Raw genomic sequence first — 16,696 nt, forward strand, 5'->3', positions numbered from 1 at the left:
TGAGAACCACTGGCCCAGCTAAATAACGAAATCCTGTCATTCTACAGGCTCCTAGAGGATTCCAGTTCAGCTGATTACCCTTACCCAAACCCCGTGAACCAGTGTTCCTCAACCTTGGCAGGATGTTTTAGTCACCTGAGAGCTTTGAGAAGTCACTGTGCCCCAGCCTACACTTCAGAACAATTAAATCAGTGCCTGGGGGCGGGCCCCGGGCATCAATAGGGCTTAAAGCTCCCCCAGCTGATTCCAATTTGCAGCCAAAGTTGGAAACCACTGCTACAGAGCATCCCCCAACACACACAAGTGACTCAGCAATGAGCCAAAACCTCCCTGGCCATTCTCCGGGGAGGCCACAGGAGAGCTGGATTTTCATGCTGCCCAGGAAAACATGTTCTCCAGAGCTTTACCTGATCACCCAATGGGAGAGAATGGATTATTTCACATCTGTATTTGCCTTATTTATGTCCTTCTTCTTGGGGAAATACAAATGTTTACATTTGGAATTGGCCCATCAGGCCACAATTGTCCATAGCCTTTCATAGTTGACTGTCTGAACATCTTATGTATAAAGAAAACTGGAACTTTATTTTTTTTAAAGATTTTATTTATTCATAGAGACAGAGAGAGAGAGAGAGAGAGAGGCAGAGACACAGGCAGAGGGAGAAGCAGGCTCCATGCAGGGAGCCGGACATGGGACTTGATCCCGGGGTCTCCAGGATCATGCCCTGGGCTGCAGGTGGCGCTAAACCGCTGTGCCACTGGGGGGGCCCAAAATTGGAACTTTAATATAGGCTATTTGGTAAGGGGTTGAGAACAGCTGGTGTTAAGTGAACACTGATTTTCTTCATTGACTCTGCCCAAGTAAATGAAGAACCCCCTGAGCCTACAGAGTGATTCCCAGTGGGCCCTTCACATTCCCCCAGGTGCTTGTAGAAGTAGCCACTTTTGCAGCTTCTGCTCATTCTAGCACTCAGAAACCAAGGGGTCCTCCCCCTGGGCGGAGGGACATGGTGCAGAGCTCTGTGATGGCTAGCCTGCTGGCCCCTGGCTGTGTGCCCATCATTCTAGCTTTGTGTAAGGCTTCGGGTCTCCCCGTTCTCAGCCACCCCAGCCCGACATATTCTGCTCCCTGCACTTCATCCTGTGATTTTTGGTATCCTTGGTCAGAAAGGAATGTGATCTTTGTACACAGGTCATTTTAAAGGGAACCACGTAACCCTTGAGCAAAGGGCCCCCTATCAATCAGTCTAAGGCAAATCCTAATTTGAAAAGCTACCACCAGGCCATGGGATGAAAACCAGAGGGCTGTAAACCATAATCAGTGGAGTTTAGCAGCCTTTCTTCTGATTGATTTCAGGCTGGAGACACAGCACTTCATGTTGCTGCTGCCCTAAATCACAAGAAGGTGGTTAAAATCTTATTGGAAGCTGGAGCAGATGGGACCATTGTTAATAATGTAAGTTAAGTTGCAACAATGTTTCTAAAAATCACTCTCACCCTTTTCCAGAATGGAGTGTGTTGTTACTACCTCACCTCCTGCAAGGCGCATTACTCTGTAAGAGCCAGAGTTCTGCTAAAGCTGAGGACCCTAGAGGTAGACTTTTGAGGGAAGGAACTCTTGCTCATAGCAGCCCCATGAGTTGTTGAGCCCTAAGGGCTTTAGACTCCTAGCTCAAATGAGCACATCCTGCCAGGAAAGCTTGGAAGGTCAGAGGTGTCTAAGTAAACTGACCAGTGGATGTTACCGAAAGTGATTTCCTGCCCTGTAAACGGATAGGGTCCTCAGAAAAGTGGCCACATGACTGTCAGATTAATCATCCTCAAAACTCTTCTCTCTCCAAAATCTCTCAGGATCCCACCCCACACTATTCCCCCTCTCTTCTGGGTCCGATGGCAGCCACCAGCTCGAGCACCCTTTGTTCCTTGAGGCTGACCTGTGCTCTCCGCCCTCCTGAAGTAGCACAGACTCAGAGGGGCAGGGGGTGGAGCAGTGGAGTGGAGGGTTGGGGAGCATTGAAGCCTTCCTCTTCCTCCTCTTCTTCCTTTTCCACCTCACAGCTCCCCTACCTGTATTGGGTAGTGCATGATTATACCTGTCCCAGGATGCCTTTTCCTTCTTTGAATCCCACCATTATCAACTCCTGCTTCTTGGCTTAATCTCCTTAGAGCCTCCGATATGGCCATAGCTTCCTAATTGTTCTTTACAATCCAGGTCCTGAGACTTGGCTGGGCCCTGATCCGCCCTTCCAGGTGTCCTCCAGGGAACATTCATTGCTTGGCTGGATTTTATGATCCTTTGTGTTTCTACAACTGAAATCTTACAGCTTGACCTTGTCTTTTACATTCCCGCCTCTCTTTTCTAGGAATCATTCCTTGGTGGGCAGGTATTGCAGAGCTTTGCTTCTTGGAGCACTTAACTGTTCGCTGGGTCAGCACCGACCCTCTGTTGCTGTATGTTGTTAATCATTATGCCCTCAGGTGTGACTTGGCTCCCTCCCTGAGTGGGGTGAGGCTCAAGAGCAGGGCCAGGTCTTCCATGTGATTATATTTTGTTGGGCTTAGGCGTACGTGCTGGTGTGCTGTGTGCAGGGGTGGTGTCCCCTTTGGGCTGGGTGTGTGCAGGGTTGGCGTCTTTTACTCACTTGTCCTCCCCTGTGCCTTTCCGTAGGCAGGCCAGACTCCGTTGGAGACTGCCCGCTACCACAATAATCCAGAAGTCGCTCTTCTCCTCACTAAAGCTCCCCAGGTAGGATCTATTGCATTTTCCATTACACTGATTATGTGGGGCTGCAGAGTTATTGGGCTTCTCTGGTGACCATCTACTAAACCCGGTTCAAACTAACTTGAGTAGGAAATTGATGGGTTCGCAACCAGGCCATGGAAGTGGAGGACTCCATGTGGGCGTCCAGGGTAACCAAAACCTGAGACTTCGGGTCCAGCACACTCGTCTTCATATGTAGGCATCCTTTCTTCTCTGTGGCTGGATCATTGTCATTACCAGCTTAGTGGATTGTAACTCCCCAGGTCCTCCGGGAAGAACTTCTGGTTTAAATGATTACAGAAGAGGATCATGATGGACGAGATTGGAGCAAATAAATGCCCAGAACAGGTAGGGCAGGGCAGGTGCTTTAGGAAGACAGCTGCGTCCATATTTGACTACATGGTTCCTAGAGAAAGGTGGGAGGAAGGGATCCAGTCTGGGCAAACAAAGCAGAAAATGTACATTAGAGGCAGTTAAGTATATAGTATTCCTTCGTTTTTAAATTTTTTAAAAAGATTTTATTTATTTATTCATGAGAGACACAGAGAGAGGCAGAGACACAGGCAGGGGGAGAAGCAGGCTCCCCGAAGGAGCCCTAGGGTGGGACTCGATCCCAGGTCCCAGGATCACACCCTGAACCAAAGGCAGACACCCAACCGCTGAGCCACCCAGGCGTCCCCTCTTTCCTTTTTTATTGAATATAATGGGATTTGGGTCATCGTTTAACATTTTAGTTGAGATTGAAATTATCTAACATTTAATAATGTATAAGCTATTCATTTCAGCACCTTAAAATAACTGCTTTTGTTTCATGTTACCTTTCAGACGCATAATTTTTATAATTGTGCCTTAATATACATACCCTTTTGTATCCTGCCCCTTTTCCTAACTATAGTAGGAAAATGTTTGACAGTTCTCATAATTATTCATCACAATGGAAATCAGTTTGCTTTTTTTGTTGCTGTCCAATATTTTGTTAACCTAAATGTCCAATATTAAGGAAATGGTTTGCTTCCTGCCTGATTGGAGCTACTCTGAGTTACATGACAGCAAAAACTGATTAGTTTTTGACCTTATTCTAACTGACGCTGTGAGAAGGTAAAGTTTCAGAGAGCCGGAAGAAGATTCCAGAAACCAGCCTGCTGTGCCCGAGACCTGGCAGCCCAGAAGTCTGCATGGCCATTATTCCATTTAAGTTTTAAAAACCTGCCTGATATACCTAGCAGTTTCTGGAAGTGGTGAAGATTTTTGCCTTTTGAAAACTGATCATCCTATTGCCCATGGAGTTGGTCCTACTCAGTGGTGTCTGAAGTCTGTGGAGCCCCTGACAGCCTAAGTCAAGTGGTCCTTTAGAAAAAGTTTCCACCTCTTTCTACTTGCAAACAAATCATCGGTGGAATCATACCCATGAATCATGATAGAAAAATGCTGGTCTCTTATAGATCAAAAAGTACAGATTGCTATAATAAGGGTCAGAATCCATCTCTGTTATGTGACATTTCAGTGTTTGGCAGTGTGGACAGCCAGCTCTGTCCTTATCCATATGAAGACCTTCACATTTTGTGGGGTGGGCTATCCCCAAGGAACACAGACTTACTGGCCTTTAACCCAACCTTTGTCTTCCAGAACTCAAGGATCTGAGTTCATAGGGAAAAAGCTTTACTGTGGACCGTTTTCCTATGTGAATTCTCCTTTAGTGTTTCTGTTAAAAAAAAAAAAAAAAAAAGGCTTCAGTTTTTCCACACCCATTTGAATAGCAAATATAAATAGGATGACACTAAACAGAAGTATTTTACATGGTTGTATATGATAAACTCTATCCTTGACACGAAGGAACTTTGGAATATGTGTAAAATCGTACACATGTCGTTCTTTTGTTCTGAAGTTACAAAACTAGCCTTTCTCTTTGTGTGAAACTCCTTGCCTTGGCACCTTGGTTGACCATGGATTTCGATGGCTCACAGCAGTGCTAAGAGGTTACTTTCTAAAGATCCATATACCCTGATTTCCGTGAACTGGAAAAGATTGATGACATTCCATTTGGTAGGTGATATGGTTCGCTGGGAAAGGCTGTAAGCCATGCAAAGTTATTTTCACTGGCTAATAACATGGTCTATGGAGGGAATTATTCTGATGATTTGGGTGACCTCTGAGTATCCCTTCTCATTTTAGATGGATACGGCTCACAAATGCTTCTGAAAGTGAATTTTGGGCTGATGCTAAGGCTGTATCCTGTTCCAAGAGTCCATAAACTGAATGAATGATGGGCACTAGTCACTTCTTTTCATCAGATATGACTTCCTAGTGAGTCTGAATTTAGCTTAAGAAAGGGCTTAGGACCTTTTGGGTCTCAGACCTTTTGGTCTAGGGACACTAAATGTTCTAGAGACCCATGAAGAACTGTGTTTATATCTATTCATAGTTACCATATTTGAAATTCAAGTTGAGAAGTGTTAAAAATGTTTATTCATTTAAAAATAAGTTCATGTTGTGATAACATAAATTGCGTCATTTTTTAGAAAAGTAACTTTATCAAAACAAATTGTGTGAGAAGTAGCATTATTTTACATTTTTGCAAATCTCCATACCGTTTGGGAAGATGAGAGGGCTTTCCTTTACTTCTGCACACCATCCATTGGAGTATTGTGTGCAGCTTCTGGCACACACCACTGTACACTCAGTGTGAGAGAGAAAAAGACTGGTATGGTTGTGATATTATAGAGATGATTTTAGCCTCATGGACCCAGGGTTCCCTGGACGCTTTGAGAGCTGTTGGCTTAGGGGATGAGAATATAATTAAAAAACCTGCTTCAGCCATGGGTAGGTATTATCAGGAATCCTCCAGTTAGGTGGTACCCGCTGCCCATAGAGGTTCTTTCTTTTATTATTTTATTTTATTTTATTTTATTTTATTTTATTTTATTTATTTTATTTTTTTCATAGAGGTTCTTTCTGTGGTCTTTCTAGAGGTCATATAATGGTGTCATTTGAATTTAATAAACATAAGAAAGTTGAACGTCGAGATGAAAACACTGCTGAACTTCAGAGAACCCTTCTCTATCTGCATATGAAGACCAATGTTTTATTGCAGAAAAATTGTGAGACTTTGAATAAATGTCTTCACCTCCTGGACCTCCTTGGTTAAAGGGGACGACCTTGGGGGCCACTGGGGGAAGGGCGTGGAGCTGGGCCAGAGACCAAAGCTCAAAGGTCTGAACTATGGTTACAGTTCCTCTGCCAGTTAAGGTACTCACGGGACCGAGGCAGGAAGAAAGGTCCCTAACAGTGACTGCCGGTCCAGGGCACGCCAGCCATCTGCTTTGTCTTGGCTAATTCCATGAACTCCCCACATGTGCATTTGAGGATACAGAGGGACATAACCTTCCCAAGGAGTCTACAGCTAGCTGCTGCTAGGTTCCCAAATCAGGCTGCCGGACCCCATGCCCCCTTGCCTGTGTCCGTTCTACTGTCCTGCCCTCGAAGGGCCAGACCAACTGCTTCCTTCTAGGGAAGAGATTCCTGTCCCATGGTTGGTACCATGGTTCACAGACGCACCTCCAGTGTTTTGTTTTTTTTTTTTTAAGATTTTATTTATTCATTCATGATAGACATAGAGAGAGAGGCAGAGACACAGGCAGAGGGAGAAGCAGGCTCCGTGCAGGGAGCCCAATGTGGGATTCGATCCCAGGACCCCAGGACCACGCTCTGGGCCAAAGGCAGGCGTTGAACCCCTGAGCCACCCAGGGATCCCCCACCTCCAGTGTTTGAATCAAGCTGAAAACAACTGGAATACAGTCTGGTCCAGAGAAAATCTGATGGGCTAGTTCAGGTCCAGGGCACCGAGATAGGGAGCCGGTGGCTGGCACAGTGCGCCACGCCCCACACCTCCAGGGGGTGCCACTCCTCCCCTAGTCTGTGGGAGTGCTGGGCTGGAGTTACGTGTGCGCAGCCCACACACGCCTCGGGGTGGCCGCGGCCTGGCACACGAGCGCCTCTGGTTCCTGCCCTAGACTGTGCGCTCCTGGACGTCAGGGAGAAGGTGCTGCTCCCTCTGGGAGCCCAGCCCAAGGCCTGGGAGGCACAGACAGTCTGGAAGCTTGTTTGACGTGAATGCGTGGTCCCCCCGACGAGTCTGGGAGCTCCTGAGCTCAGAGCACCGGGTCGAGGAGCGCACGTCGAGCCCATCTGCGCGCACCACTGGTTGGTAACCATGCCTCTTGCCTCCTCCAGGTCTTGCGTTTCAGTCGTGGGCGAAGCCTGAGGAAAAAGAGAGAGAGGCTCAAGGAAGAGAGGAGAGCCCAGTCTGTGCCAAGAGATGAGGTGGCGCAAGGCAAGGTGGGGGGTAGCCCTCCCGCCCCTCCCCAGCCTCACCCCCTTACAGAGGATGCCCCCCGCTGCCCCTGCCGCCAGGCCCTCGTCTGTCTGTCTCTCCCCCCGGGTCTTCAGACCGTTGCCAGTGCTTTCTCTTCAGCTTCGTGTCCGCCACTCCTCCGGGGTTTCAGGCGTTTCAGATCCTAGGCCTGTGCTGCCGGTCGGCGTGTGGGGGTGTCTTCTAGCCCCCTGTGTCTGTGGCCTCGTCACCACCGTGTGGACAGCACTGCCTCTGACACCGTGTCCTTAACGGTATAGGGCGGTGGTTTTCAAAATGTGGTGTCCACTGTGTCATCTGGGACCTTGTCAAAAATGCAGAGTTTGGGGCTTCATCTGAGAACCCCCTGGATCAGAAGCCCCGGGAGGGGGCCCAGCAATCTGTGTTTGAACAAGCCCCGCAGGGGCTTCTGAAGTGGACTAAAGTTTGACAACCACTGGCATAGGGTTTCTCCTTCCTTTCTGCTTAGGGCATGGACGGAGGCTGTGCTAGCCCATGTGATTCCTCGGTGAACGTTTAGGAAAAGATGCCCCCTGGGCAGCCCGGCCCTGCTCGGGGCACCCAAGATAAAGAGCTGGAGCTGGATTTCAGCTCCCTCTGCTCGGTGCCCTTGTACAGTGGACAGCTCGCACAGCCGTACGCCGTAGCCCTGGAATGACCCCTGCCTTGCAGCTCTCGCAGGAGGAAAAAGACTAGGCTACAAAGACAACTTTTGGCACATAAGATTTTTATACCAAGTACTCATTATTCTATTTTGAAATCTTCTTATCCGTTTCCAGGGTTAAGGCATTGTGACTCTGATTAAGTTCCTGTGGGTGTATTGTATATAGTAATTTGTGAAAGTTCTTACAAGGATTGGAAATGTGATGTTTTTTTCATTTCAGAGGTTTCTCCTACTCCATTATGAATTATGAGGGCCAAGTTCGAAGAATGAATTTTTTTTTTAAAGATTTTATTCATTTATTCATGAGAGACACACTGAGAGAGAGGCAGAGACACAGACAGGCAGAGGGAGAAGCAGGCTCCATGCAGGGAACCCGATGTGGGACTCAATCCCGGGACTCCAGGACCATGCCCTGGGCCTAAGGCAGGCACCAAACTGCTGAGCCACCCAGGGATCCCCAGAATGAATGTTTGTTGTTGTTGTTGTTGTTGTTGTTGAAATGCAAAAAAATTTTTTTAAATCTCTAATGTTGAAAAGATGTTTGTGGTAGGCCCCGAAGCTCTAGAATATAGAATTAGACCCAAGACTATATTTCATTTAGCACCTAATAAAGCAAAAACCAAATATTCAACCGATTAGTAAAACAGAATGTCTTCAGTTTAGACCACCGAGCGGCGTTCCCTATTTGTCATTGGCTCAGAGTCCCACGGGTCCTTTAGTGGATGCAGTCTTGAAAACAGAATTTTACACCATTACAGAAAAAAGGCAGAGGGATGCAATTAGAATTCGTTTCTGGGCTTTTTTTTTTCCCCCCTCTGTAGGGAAGTGTCTCAGCAGGAGACACCCCCAGCAGTGAACAGGCTGTACCCAGAAAAGAAGAAGCTAGAGAAGATTTCCTGTCCGCCTCCCCAGAGCCCAGAGCAAAGGACAACAGGCAGAGAAAGTCAAGACCCAAGGTCAGGAGGCACGTGAAAGCAGCCAAGAGAGGGCTGGGAGACGGGTTGGCAGAGGGCCCTGGGATAGCGTCATGCCCACTAGCTAAAAGCCGCTTCACTTGGCTTGCTGGTTTGCAGCCAGAGCCCAGAAATTAAATCTGGCTAGCTTCAAACACAAGGTTAGCGTGCTGATGTATTTCTTTTGACATGTGGTGCTTAGAGTGGAATGCCACGAGACAAAGCAAGGCGGGTTCTTTGGCCAAACGTGGGTGAGATGCGAGCGGTTGGCTGGGTGTCAGTCCTGCGGGTGTCACAGTGCTCAGGGGTATTGTCGCTTCCTCTCCCACAGGTGTCAGCGTTTTCTGACCCCACCCCACCAGCAGACCAACAGCCTGGACATCAGAAGAACGTGCATGCTCATAACCATCCTAAAAAGAGAGCCAGGCACCGATGTTCACCCCCGCCCCCTCCCCATGAGTTCAGAGCGTACCAGCTCTACACGCTGTACCGGGGCAAGGACGGGAAAGTGATGCAGGTACCCAGCGAGCCCTGTCTGGACGTGGGGCCGTAGGCCTTGGGCAAGGCTGTCTATTTTTTTTTTTTTTTATTCATGAGAGACACAGAGAGAGAGGCAGAGACACAGGCAGAGGGAGAAGTAGGCTCCATGCAGGAAGCCCGACGTGGGACTCGATCCCGGGTCTCCAGGATTATGCCCTGGACCGAAGGCAGGCGCCAAGCCACCGAGCCACCCAGGGATCCCCAAGGCTGTCTATTTATTACTGTTCCTGGGACTAATATCCACTTTCCGTGTTGACGACTTAGGAAGGCATGAGCTTTGAGGATAAACCAGATGGCCCTCCTGACCTAAGCTGCAGGCATGTCCCCGTAGCTTAGGCCCAGACAAACAGAGGTAGTCACAAAGCTTTCTGTACCATCGTTAGGTGACTAGGTAATCTTGAGGCCCCCAGGCCCCCAGGTGCAAAAAAATGACAAGGACCCTGTGTAACCCTGTGTCCCTGTGTCTCTGAATCTTGTTAGTGCCTGTTGGTCCCAAAGCTTGGCCCACTGGACATCCCAAAGTCATGCCAGGGATGAGTCTGCCTCGTGCGTCCTCTGTGTCCCCCGGCATACTGACTGGCACTGGATGGGCGCTCAAAACCAATCTGTTGAAGGAACGACTGAGTGGATTGATTCCTTTATTGTTCTCCCATCAGGCACCAATAAATGGGTGTCGATGTGAACCCCTAATCAACAAGCTGGAGAACCAGTTGGAGGCAACTGTGGAGGAGATCAAAGCGGAGCTCGGGTCAGTTCAGGATAAAATGAACACAAAGCTGGGACATATGGAGAACAAGACCCAGCACCAGGTCAGTGTGTTGCGCATCTTCTCACGTCCAGGTGTTCTGACAGGAAACGAACTTGGAAAGAGCCCTCAGCACGTCCTTCTGTTCTAGACTCTGCCCTGAGCATGTCAGGCGGGCCAACAGGGAAGAGGCCTGCTCTCGTGATTTCTTTCAAACTCATTTATTAAGATTTTTTAAGATCACGTTTAAATTGTCTCTGATTATAAAAGTAATATCCATTATAGAGCATTTTTTTAAATATGAAAATTAGGAAAAGAAATCACGGAGACACCCACCACAGTGACAAGTCACTATTGATATTTGGGTTTATTTTCTTCTTTTATATCCCATATACCCCTTTCCCATCTCACACAATTAGAACAATCATGTCTATAGGTGTCTTTACTTTGAAAATTTTCAAATGAAGCAAAGAAAAACATTGAAATAGTGTAATGAATGCTTGTTTACCCTCCACCTAGATTCAACCAATTGTTAATATGGTTGCCACATTGGCTCTATGTGTTTCTCACACTTTTTTCTCTTGCTGAACTGTTTGAGATTTAGTTGGAGACTATCCTGATCTCTCACTTCTAAATACTTGAGAGCTCATCACCTGAGAATAAGGACTTTCCTCTTCATAATAGAATGCCATTATCAAATATAAGAAAATTAACAGTAATTGCATAATATTCCATCCATATTCAGATATTCTTAGTTCTTCTGAAGCATTTTTTCATAGTTGGTTTTTGTTTTCAATCTCAGCTCAGCATCTAGTGATTCTTTTGTGCATTCATGTTATGTCTCCTGTTTGTTTGTTTTTTTTAATCTACAATAGTCTGATTCCTTGTTCCAGCTTTTTTCTTTATTCCTGTGATACTAACTTTTTTAAAAGTCCAGGCCAGTTGTTACTATAGAGGATGTTCAGTGTTCTGGTTTGCCTGATAGTCTCTTCATGATGTTACTCAACTTGTTCCTTTGTCTGTATTTCTGTGAACTGAATGTTGTTAGGTCTAGAGCAGTGGGTCTCAGCGTGTCCTGCTTGTTACCAGTAGCATCAACATTATCTGCACAGTTGTGTGCGGGGTGGCAGGGAGATGCAAATTCTTGGGCCTCAGTCCAGATCTACTTAATTGCAAATAAACCTCTGGGAATGGGATCTAGTAATCATGTCTTAACAAGACTTCCAAGTGATGCTGATGCACCTCCGTTTGAGAAACCACTAGTGTCTAGATGCCTATTTAGGTTTGGGTTAAAAAATTTTTTGGCAAGAACATTTCATAGTTAATGGTGTAAACTTCAAATGGCATCACATCAGGAGGCATGTAATGATCAGATTTATTATTAATGAAACATCCTGACACTTGGCTAAGTTGGTAATCACCCTTTCTCTCCATCAAAGTTACATTTTCCCTTTGTAATAAGAAATGTATGGTGGATATAGACTTTTTTTTTAAGATTTTATTTGTTTATTTATGATAGACACAGAGAGAGAGACAGAGACAGAGACACAGGCAGAGACAGAGACACAGGCAGAGGGAGAACCAGGCTCCATGCAGGGAGCCTGACGTGGGACTCAATCCCGGGTCTCCAGGATCATGCCCTGGGCCGAAGGCAGGTGCTAAACCGCTGAGCCACCCAGGGATCCCCAGATATCGACTTTTATTTTTATTATTTTTGTTATTTATTTATTTTTTTGGATATAGACTTTTATTTATTTTTTTTTATTTCTTTAAATTTTTATTTATTTATGATAGTCACAGAGAGAGAGAGAGAGAGAGAGGCAAAGACACAGGCAGATGGAGAAGCAGGCTCCATGCACCGGGAGCCCGACGTGGGATTCGATCCCGGGTCTCCAGGATCGTGCCCTGGGCCAAAGGCAGGCGCCATACCGCTGTGCTACCCAGGGATCCTGGATATAGACTTTTAAATACAAAAAGTACTTTAAAAGTTTATAGGCTAACACATATTAATTGGGAAAAACATTCCACATTACAGAAATATGAAATATAGTGACACTTCCTGGAGATCCCCTCCATTCCTGGTTTGGTCTATTTTCCTGGAAAATAACTATAACTATAACTATAGTTGACACAGTTTAGTTTACATTAGTTTCAGGTATACAACATAATGATTTGACAAGCCACTGTTATGCCATGCTCACGACCCAGTGTAGTTATCTGTTACCTTTCACCCTCATGACCTATTCATTCCATAACTGGAGACCTGTACCTCCCACTCCCCTTCACTCATTTCACCTACCCCTTCTCTGGCAACTACCAGTTCTCTGTATTTATGGGTCTGTTTCTGCTTTTTTTTTTTTTTTTTATTTTAGATTCTACATAAGTGAAATCATATGGTATTCATCTCTGACTATTTCATTTAGTGTAATACCCTCTAGGTCCATCCATATTGTCACAAATGGCAAGATACTCTTTTTTATGGCTGAGCAATACTTCATTTGGGGTATGTGGGTGTGTGTGTACACCATATCTTTTTTTTTTTAAGATCTTATTTATTAGTACATGTGCATGCACGAGCAGGGGGAGAAAAGGGCCAGGCAGACTCCACCCTGAGCGTGAGCCTAACTCAGGGCTCAATTTCATGACCTGAGCCAAAAACAAGAGTCAGACTTTTAACCAACTGAGCCACCCAGGCGCCCCATACACTATGTTCTTTATCCATTCATCTCTCAGTGAATACTTGGGCTGCTTCCCTATGTTGACTATTGTAAATAATGCTGTAATAAACATAGAAGTGCATATGTCTTTCCAAGTTAGTGTTTTTGTTTTCTTCAGGTAAATACGCTGTAGTGGAATTACTGGGTCATATATGATAATATATGATATATGATAATATATCATATATATATGATAATATAATATTTTTAACTTCTTGAGGAACCTCCATACTGTTTTCCACAGTGGTTTTACCAACTTACATTTCCCACCAACAGTGCATGAGGGTTCCTTTTTCTACACATCCTAGCCAACACTTATTTCTTATGTTTTTGATACTAGCTCTTCTGACTGGCATGAGGGGATCGTCTCATTGTGTTTTTTTTTTCTCATTGTGGTTTTGATTTGTATTTCCCTGATTAATGATGTTGAATGTCTTTTATATGTCTGCCATCTGTCTTCTTTGGAAAAATGTCTATTCAGGTCCTTCCCCCATTTTTAAATCAAATTGTTTATTGTTGTAGAGGTTATTTATATATTTTGATTATTCCCCTTATTGGGCATATCACGTGTAGGTATCTTCTCTCATTCAGTAGGTTGCACTTTCATCTTGTTGATGGTTTCCTCAGTGTGCAAAAGCTTTTTATTTTGGCGTAATCCCAGTAGTTTATTTTTGCTCTTGTTTCTTTGCCTGAGGAGAGCTATCTAGAAAAATGTTTCTAAGGCCAATGGCAGAAAGATTACTCCCTCTATTTTCTTCTTCAAGTTTTATGGTTTTAGGCCTTCCATTTAAGTCTTTCATCCATTTTAAATTCATTTTTTGGTATGGTGTAAGAAAGTGGTCCAGTTTCATCCTTTTGCATGTAGCTGTCCAGTTTCCTCAGCACCATTTATTGAAGAGACTGTCCTGTCCCCCATATATTCCTGCCTCTTTTTTCATAGATTGACCATTTAGGTGTTCGTTTATTTCTGGGCTCTCTATCCTCTTCATTGATTTCTGTGTCTGTTTTTGTGCAAGTGCCATATTGTCTGGACTATTAGAGCTTTGTGGTATATCTTGAAATCCGGGATTTCATCCAGCTTTTTCTTTTTTTTTTTTTAAAGATTTTATTTTTATTTATTAATGAGAGAGAGAGGGAGAGAGAGAGAGAGAGAGAGAGAGGCAGAGACCCAGGCAGAGGGAGAAGCAGGCTCCATGCAGGGAGCCTGACATGGGACTCGATCCCGGGTCTCCAGGATCACGCCCTGGGCTGAAGGTGGCACTAAACCGCTGAGCCACCTGGGCTGCCCGCAGCTTTTTCTTTATAAGATTGCTTTGGCTATTCAGGGTCTTTTGTAGTTCTAGTCAAAAAAATTTTTAAGATTTTATTTATTTATTCATGAGAGACACACAGAGAGAGGCAGAGACACAGGCAGAGGGAGAAGCAGGCTCCTCACAGGGAGCCTGATGCGGGACTCGATCCCGGGACTGGGATCACGCCCTGAGCCAAAGGCAGATGCTCAACTGCTAAGCCACCCAGGGGTCCCTCAAATTTTTAAATTATTCTAGTTCTGTGGAAAGAGCTATTGGGCTCTTTATAGAGATTGCATTGAATCTGTGAACTGCTTTGGCTATTGTGTACATTTTAACAATATTGAGTTTCCGATCCATGAGCATGGAATAACTTTCCAATTGTGTTTTCTTTAGTTCTTTAATCAGGGCTTTATATTTTCAGAGTGTAAGTCTTTCACCTTCCTGGTTAAGTTTATTCCTAGGTATTTTATTCTTTTTGGTGCAATTGTAAATGAAATTGTTTTCTTAATTTCTTTTCTGCTTCATTATTGTTATATAGAAATGTAACAGGTTTCTGTATATTAATTTTGTATCCTGCAACTTTACTGAATTCATGTATTCTGATAGTTTTGTGGCGGAGTCTTTAGGGTTTTTCTATATACAGTGTCATGTCATCTGCAAATAGTGACAGTTGTACTTCCTCCTTACCAATTGAGATGCCTTTTATTTCTTATCTGATAGCTGTGGCTAACACTTCTAGTACTAAGTCAAATAAAAGTGGTCAGAGTGGACCTCCTTGTCTTGTTCCTGATCTTATAAAAGAAGCTGTTTTTTACCATTGAATATGATGTAAGCTGTGGGTTTGTCATACACAACCTTTATTATGTTGAGGTTTATTCTCTGTAGACCCAGTTTGTTGAGACTTTTTATCATGAACTGTTGTTGAATTTTGTCAAATACTTTTTCTGCATCAATTGAAATGGTCATATAATTTTTATCCTTTATTTTGCTAAAGTAGTATATTGTATTGATTAATTTTTGTGGATATCGAACCATTCTTTTATCCCCAGAATTAAATCCCACTTGATTGTGGTGATTGATCCTCTTGAAGTATTGTTGGATGAAGTTTGCTAATATTCTGTTAAGGCTTTTTCCATTTATATCCATTACAGATATTGATCTGTAGTTTTGTCTTTTTTGAAGCATCTTTGTCTGGTTTTGGTCTCAGGTTAATGCTGGCCTTCTGGAGTGTATTTGGAAGCTTTCCTTCCTCTTCTATTTTTGGAATAGTTTGGGAAGGATTGGTATTAACTCTTGATTTTATTTGTAAATTTATTAGAGAAAGAGCAAGAGCAAGGGTGAGGAAGAGCACGCACGTGCATGAGCAGGGAGGAGGGGCAGAGGGAAGAGAGAAACAAACTCTCCTCTGAGCAGGGAGCCTGATATGAGACTTGATCCCAGGACCCTGAGATTACGACCTGATCAGATGCTTAACTAACTGAGCCACTCCCCATCCCAACTCTTCTTTAAATGTTTGGTGGAATTTACCTGTGAATGCTTTTGGTCCTGGACTTTTGTTTGTTGGGAGTTGATTACCAGTTCAGTTTCATTATTAGTAAATTTAGTAATTTTTCTATTTCTTCCTGATTCAGTTTTGGAAAACTGTATGTTTCTAGGAATTTACCTATTCCAGTTTGTTAATACATAATTTTTTGTAGTAGTTTCTTATAATTATTTGTATTTCTGTGATGTCAGTTGTTACTTCTCTTCTTTCACTTCTGATTTTATTTCAATCCCCCCCCCCTTTTTTTTTAAAGATTTTATTTATTCATGAGAGAGAGAGAGAGAGAGAGAGAGGCAGAGACACAGGCAGAGAGAGAAGCAGGCTCCATGCAGGGAGCCCAACTTGGGGCTGGATCCCGGGTCTCCAGGATCAGGCCCTGGGCTGAAGGCGGCGCTAAACCACTGAGCTGAGCCACCCAGGCTATCCGCCCCCACCCCCACCCCCTCTTTTTTTCCCTTGTTTCTGGCTAAAGGTTTATCAGTTTTCTTTTCAAAAAACTAGCTCTTGGTTTCACTGATCTTTTCTATTTTTATTTAGTCTCTGATTCATTTATTTCTTCTGATGCTATTTTCTTCCAACTTTGGACTTTTTCTTCTTGTAGTTCCTTAAGGTATAAGGTTGGATTGTTTTGAGATTTTGTTTGTTTCTTGAGGTAGGCCCATATTACCTAAATTCCTCTCTTAGAACTGCTTTCTCCACATCCCAGAGATTTTGGACTATTGTTTTCATTTTCATTTGTCTCCTTTTTTTTCTTGGTTGATCCACTGGTTGCTTAGTAGCAGGCTGTTTAACTCTATGTGTTTATGCTTTTCCCAGTTATTTTTCTTGTCATTGATTTCTAATTTCATACCTTTGTGGTCAGAAAATGTGCTTTATAGGATTTTAGTCATCTTACATTTTATTTTCATTTTGTTCAGAACTCTCTGTGCTTCTTGAACCCAGATGTCTGTGTCCTTCCCCAGCTAAAGGGAGTTTTCAGCTCTCCCTTCAAATAAGTTTTCTGTTCTCTTTTCCCTCTCCCCTCCTTCTGGGATTCCTATAATGCAAATGTTTGTTTGCAGTTGTCAGATCTCTTAGGCTATCATTATTTTTTTTAATTCTTTTTTTTTTCT

At 44.2% G+C, this 16,696-nt stretch overlaps 1 protein-coding gene across 1 annotated transcript in view; it reads left to right on the forward strand.

Annotated features, from left to right (window-relative positions):
- ANKRD6 (ankyrin repeat domain 6) overlaps positions 1–16,696 on the forward strand; it is a 197,897-nt gene that overhangs the window by 171,799 nt on the left and 9,402 nt on the right. The window contains 6 exon segments of the mRNA XM_038554726.1: positions 1,358–1,456; positions 2,669–2,746; positions 6,992–7,096; positions 8,616–8,750; positions 9,079–9,264; positions 9,944–10,096. Coding sequence (XP_038410654.1) covers positions 1,358–1,456; positions 2,669–2,746; positions 6,992–7,096; positions 8,616–8,750; positions 9,079–9,264; positions 9,944–10,096 — 756 coding nt within the window.

The sequence above is a fragment of the Canis lupus genome, chromosome 12, assembly GCF_011100685.1.
Source record: "Canis lupus familiaris isolate Mischka breed German Shepherd chromosome 12, alternate assembly UU_Cfam_GSD_1.0, whole genome shotgun sequence".
Taxonomy (NCBI): domain Eukaryota; kingdom Metazoa; phylum Chordata; class Mammalia; order Carnivora; family Canidae; genus Canis; species Canis lupus.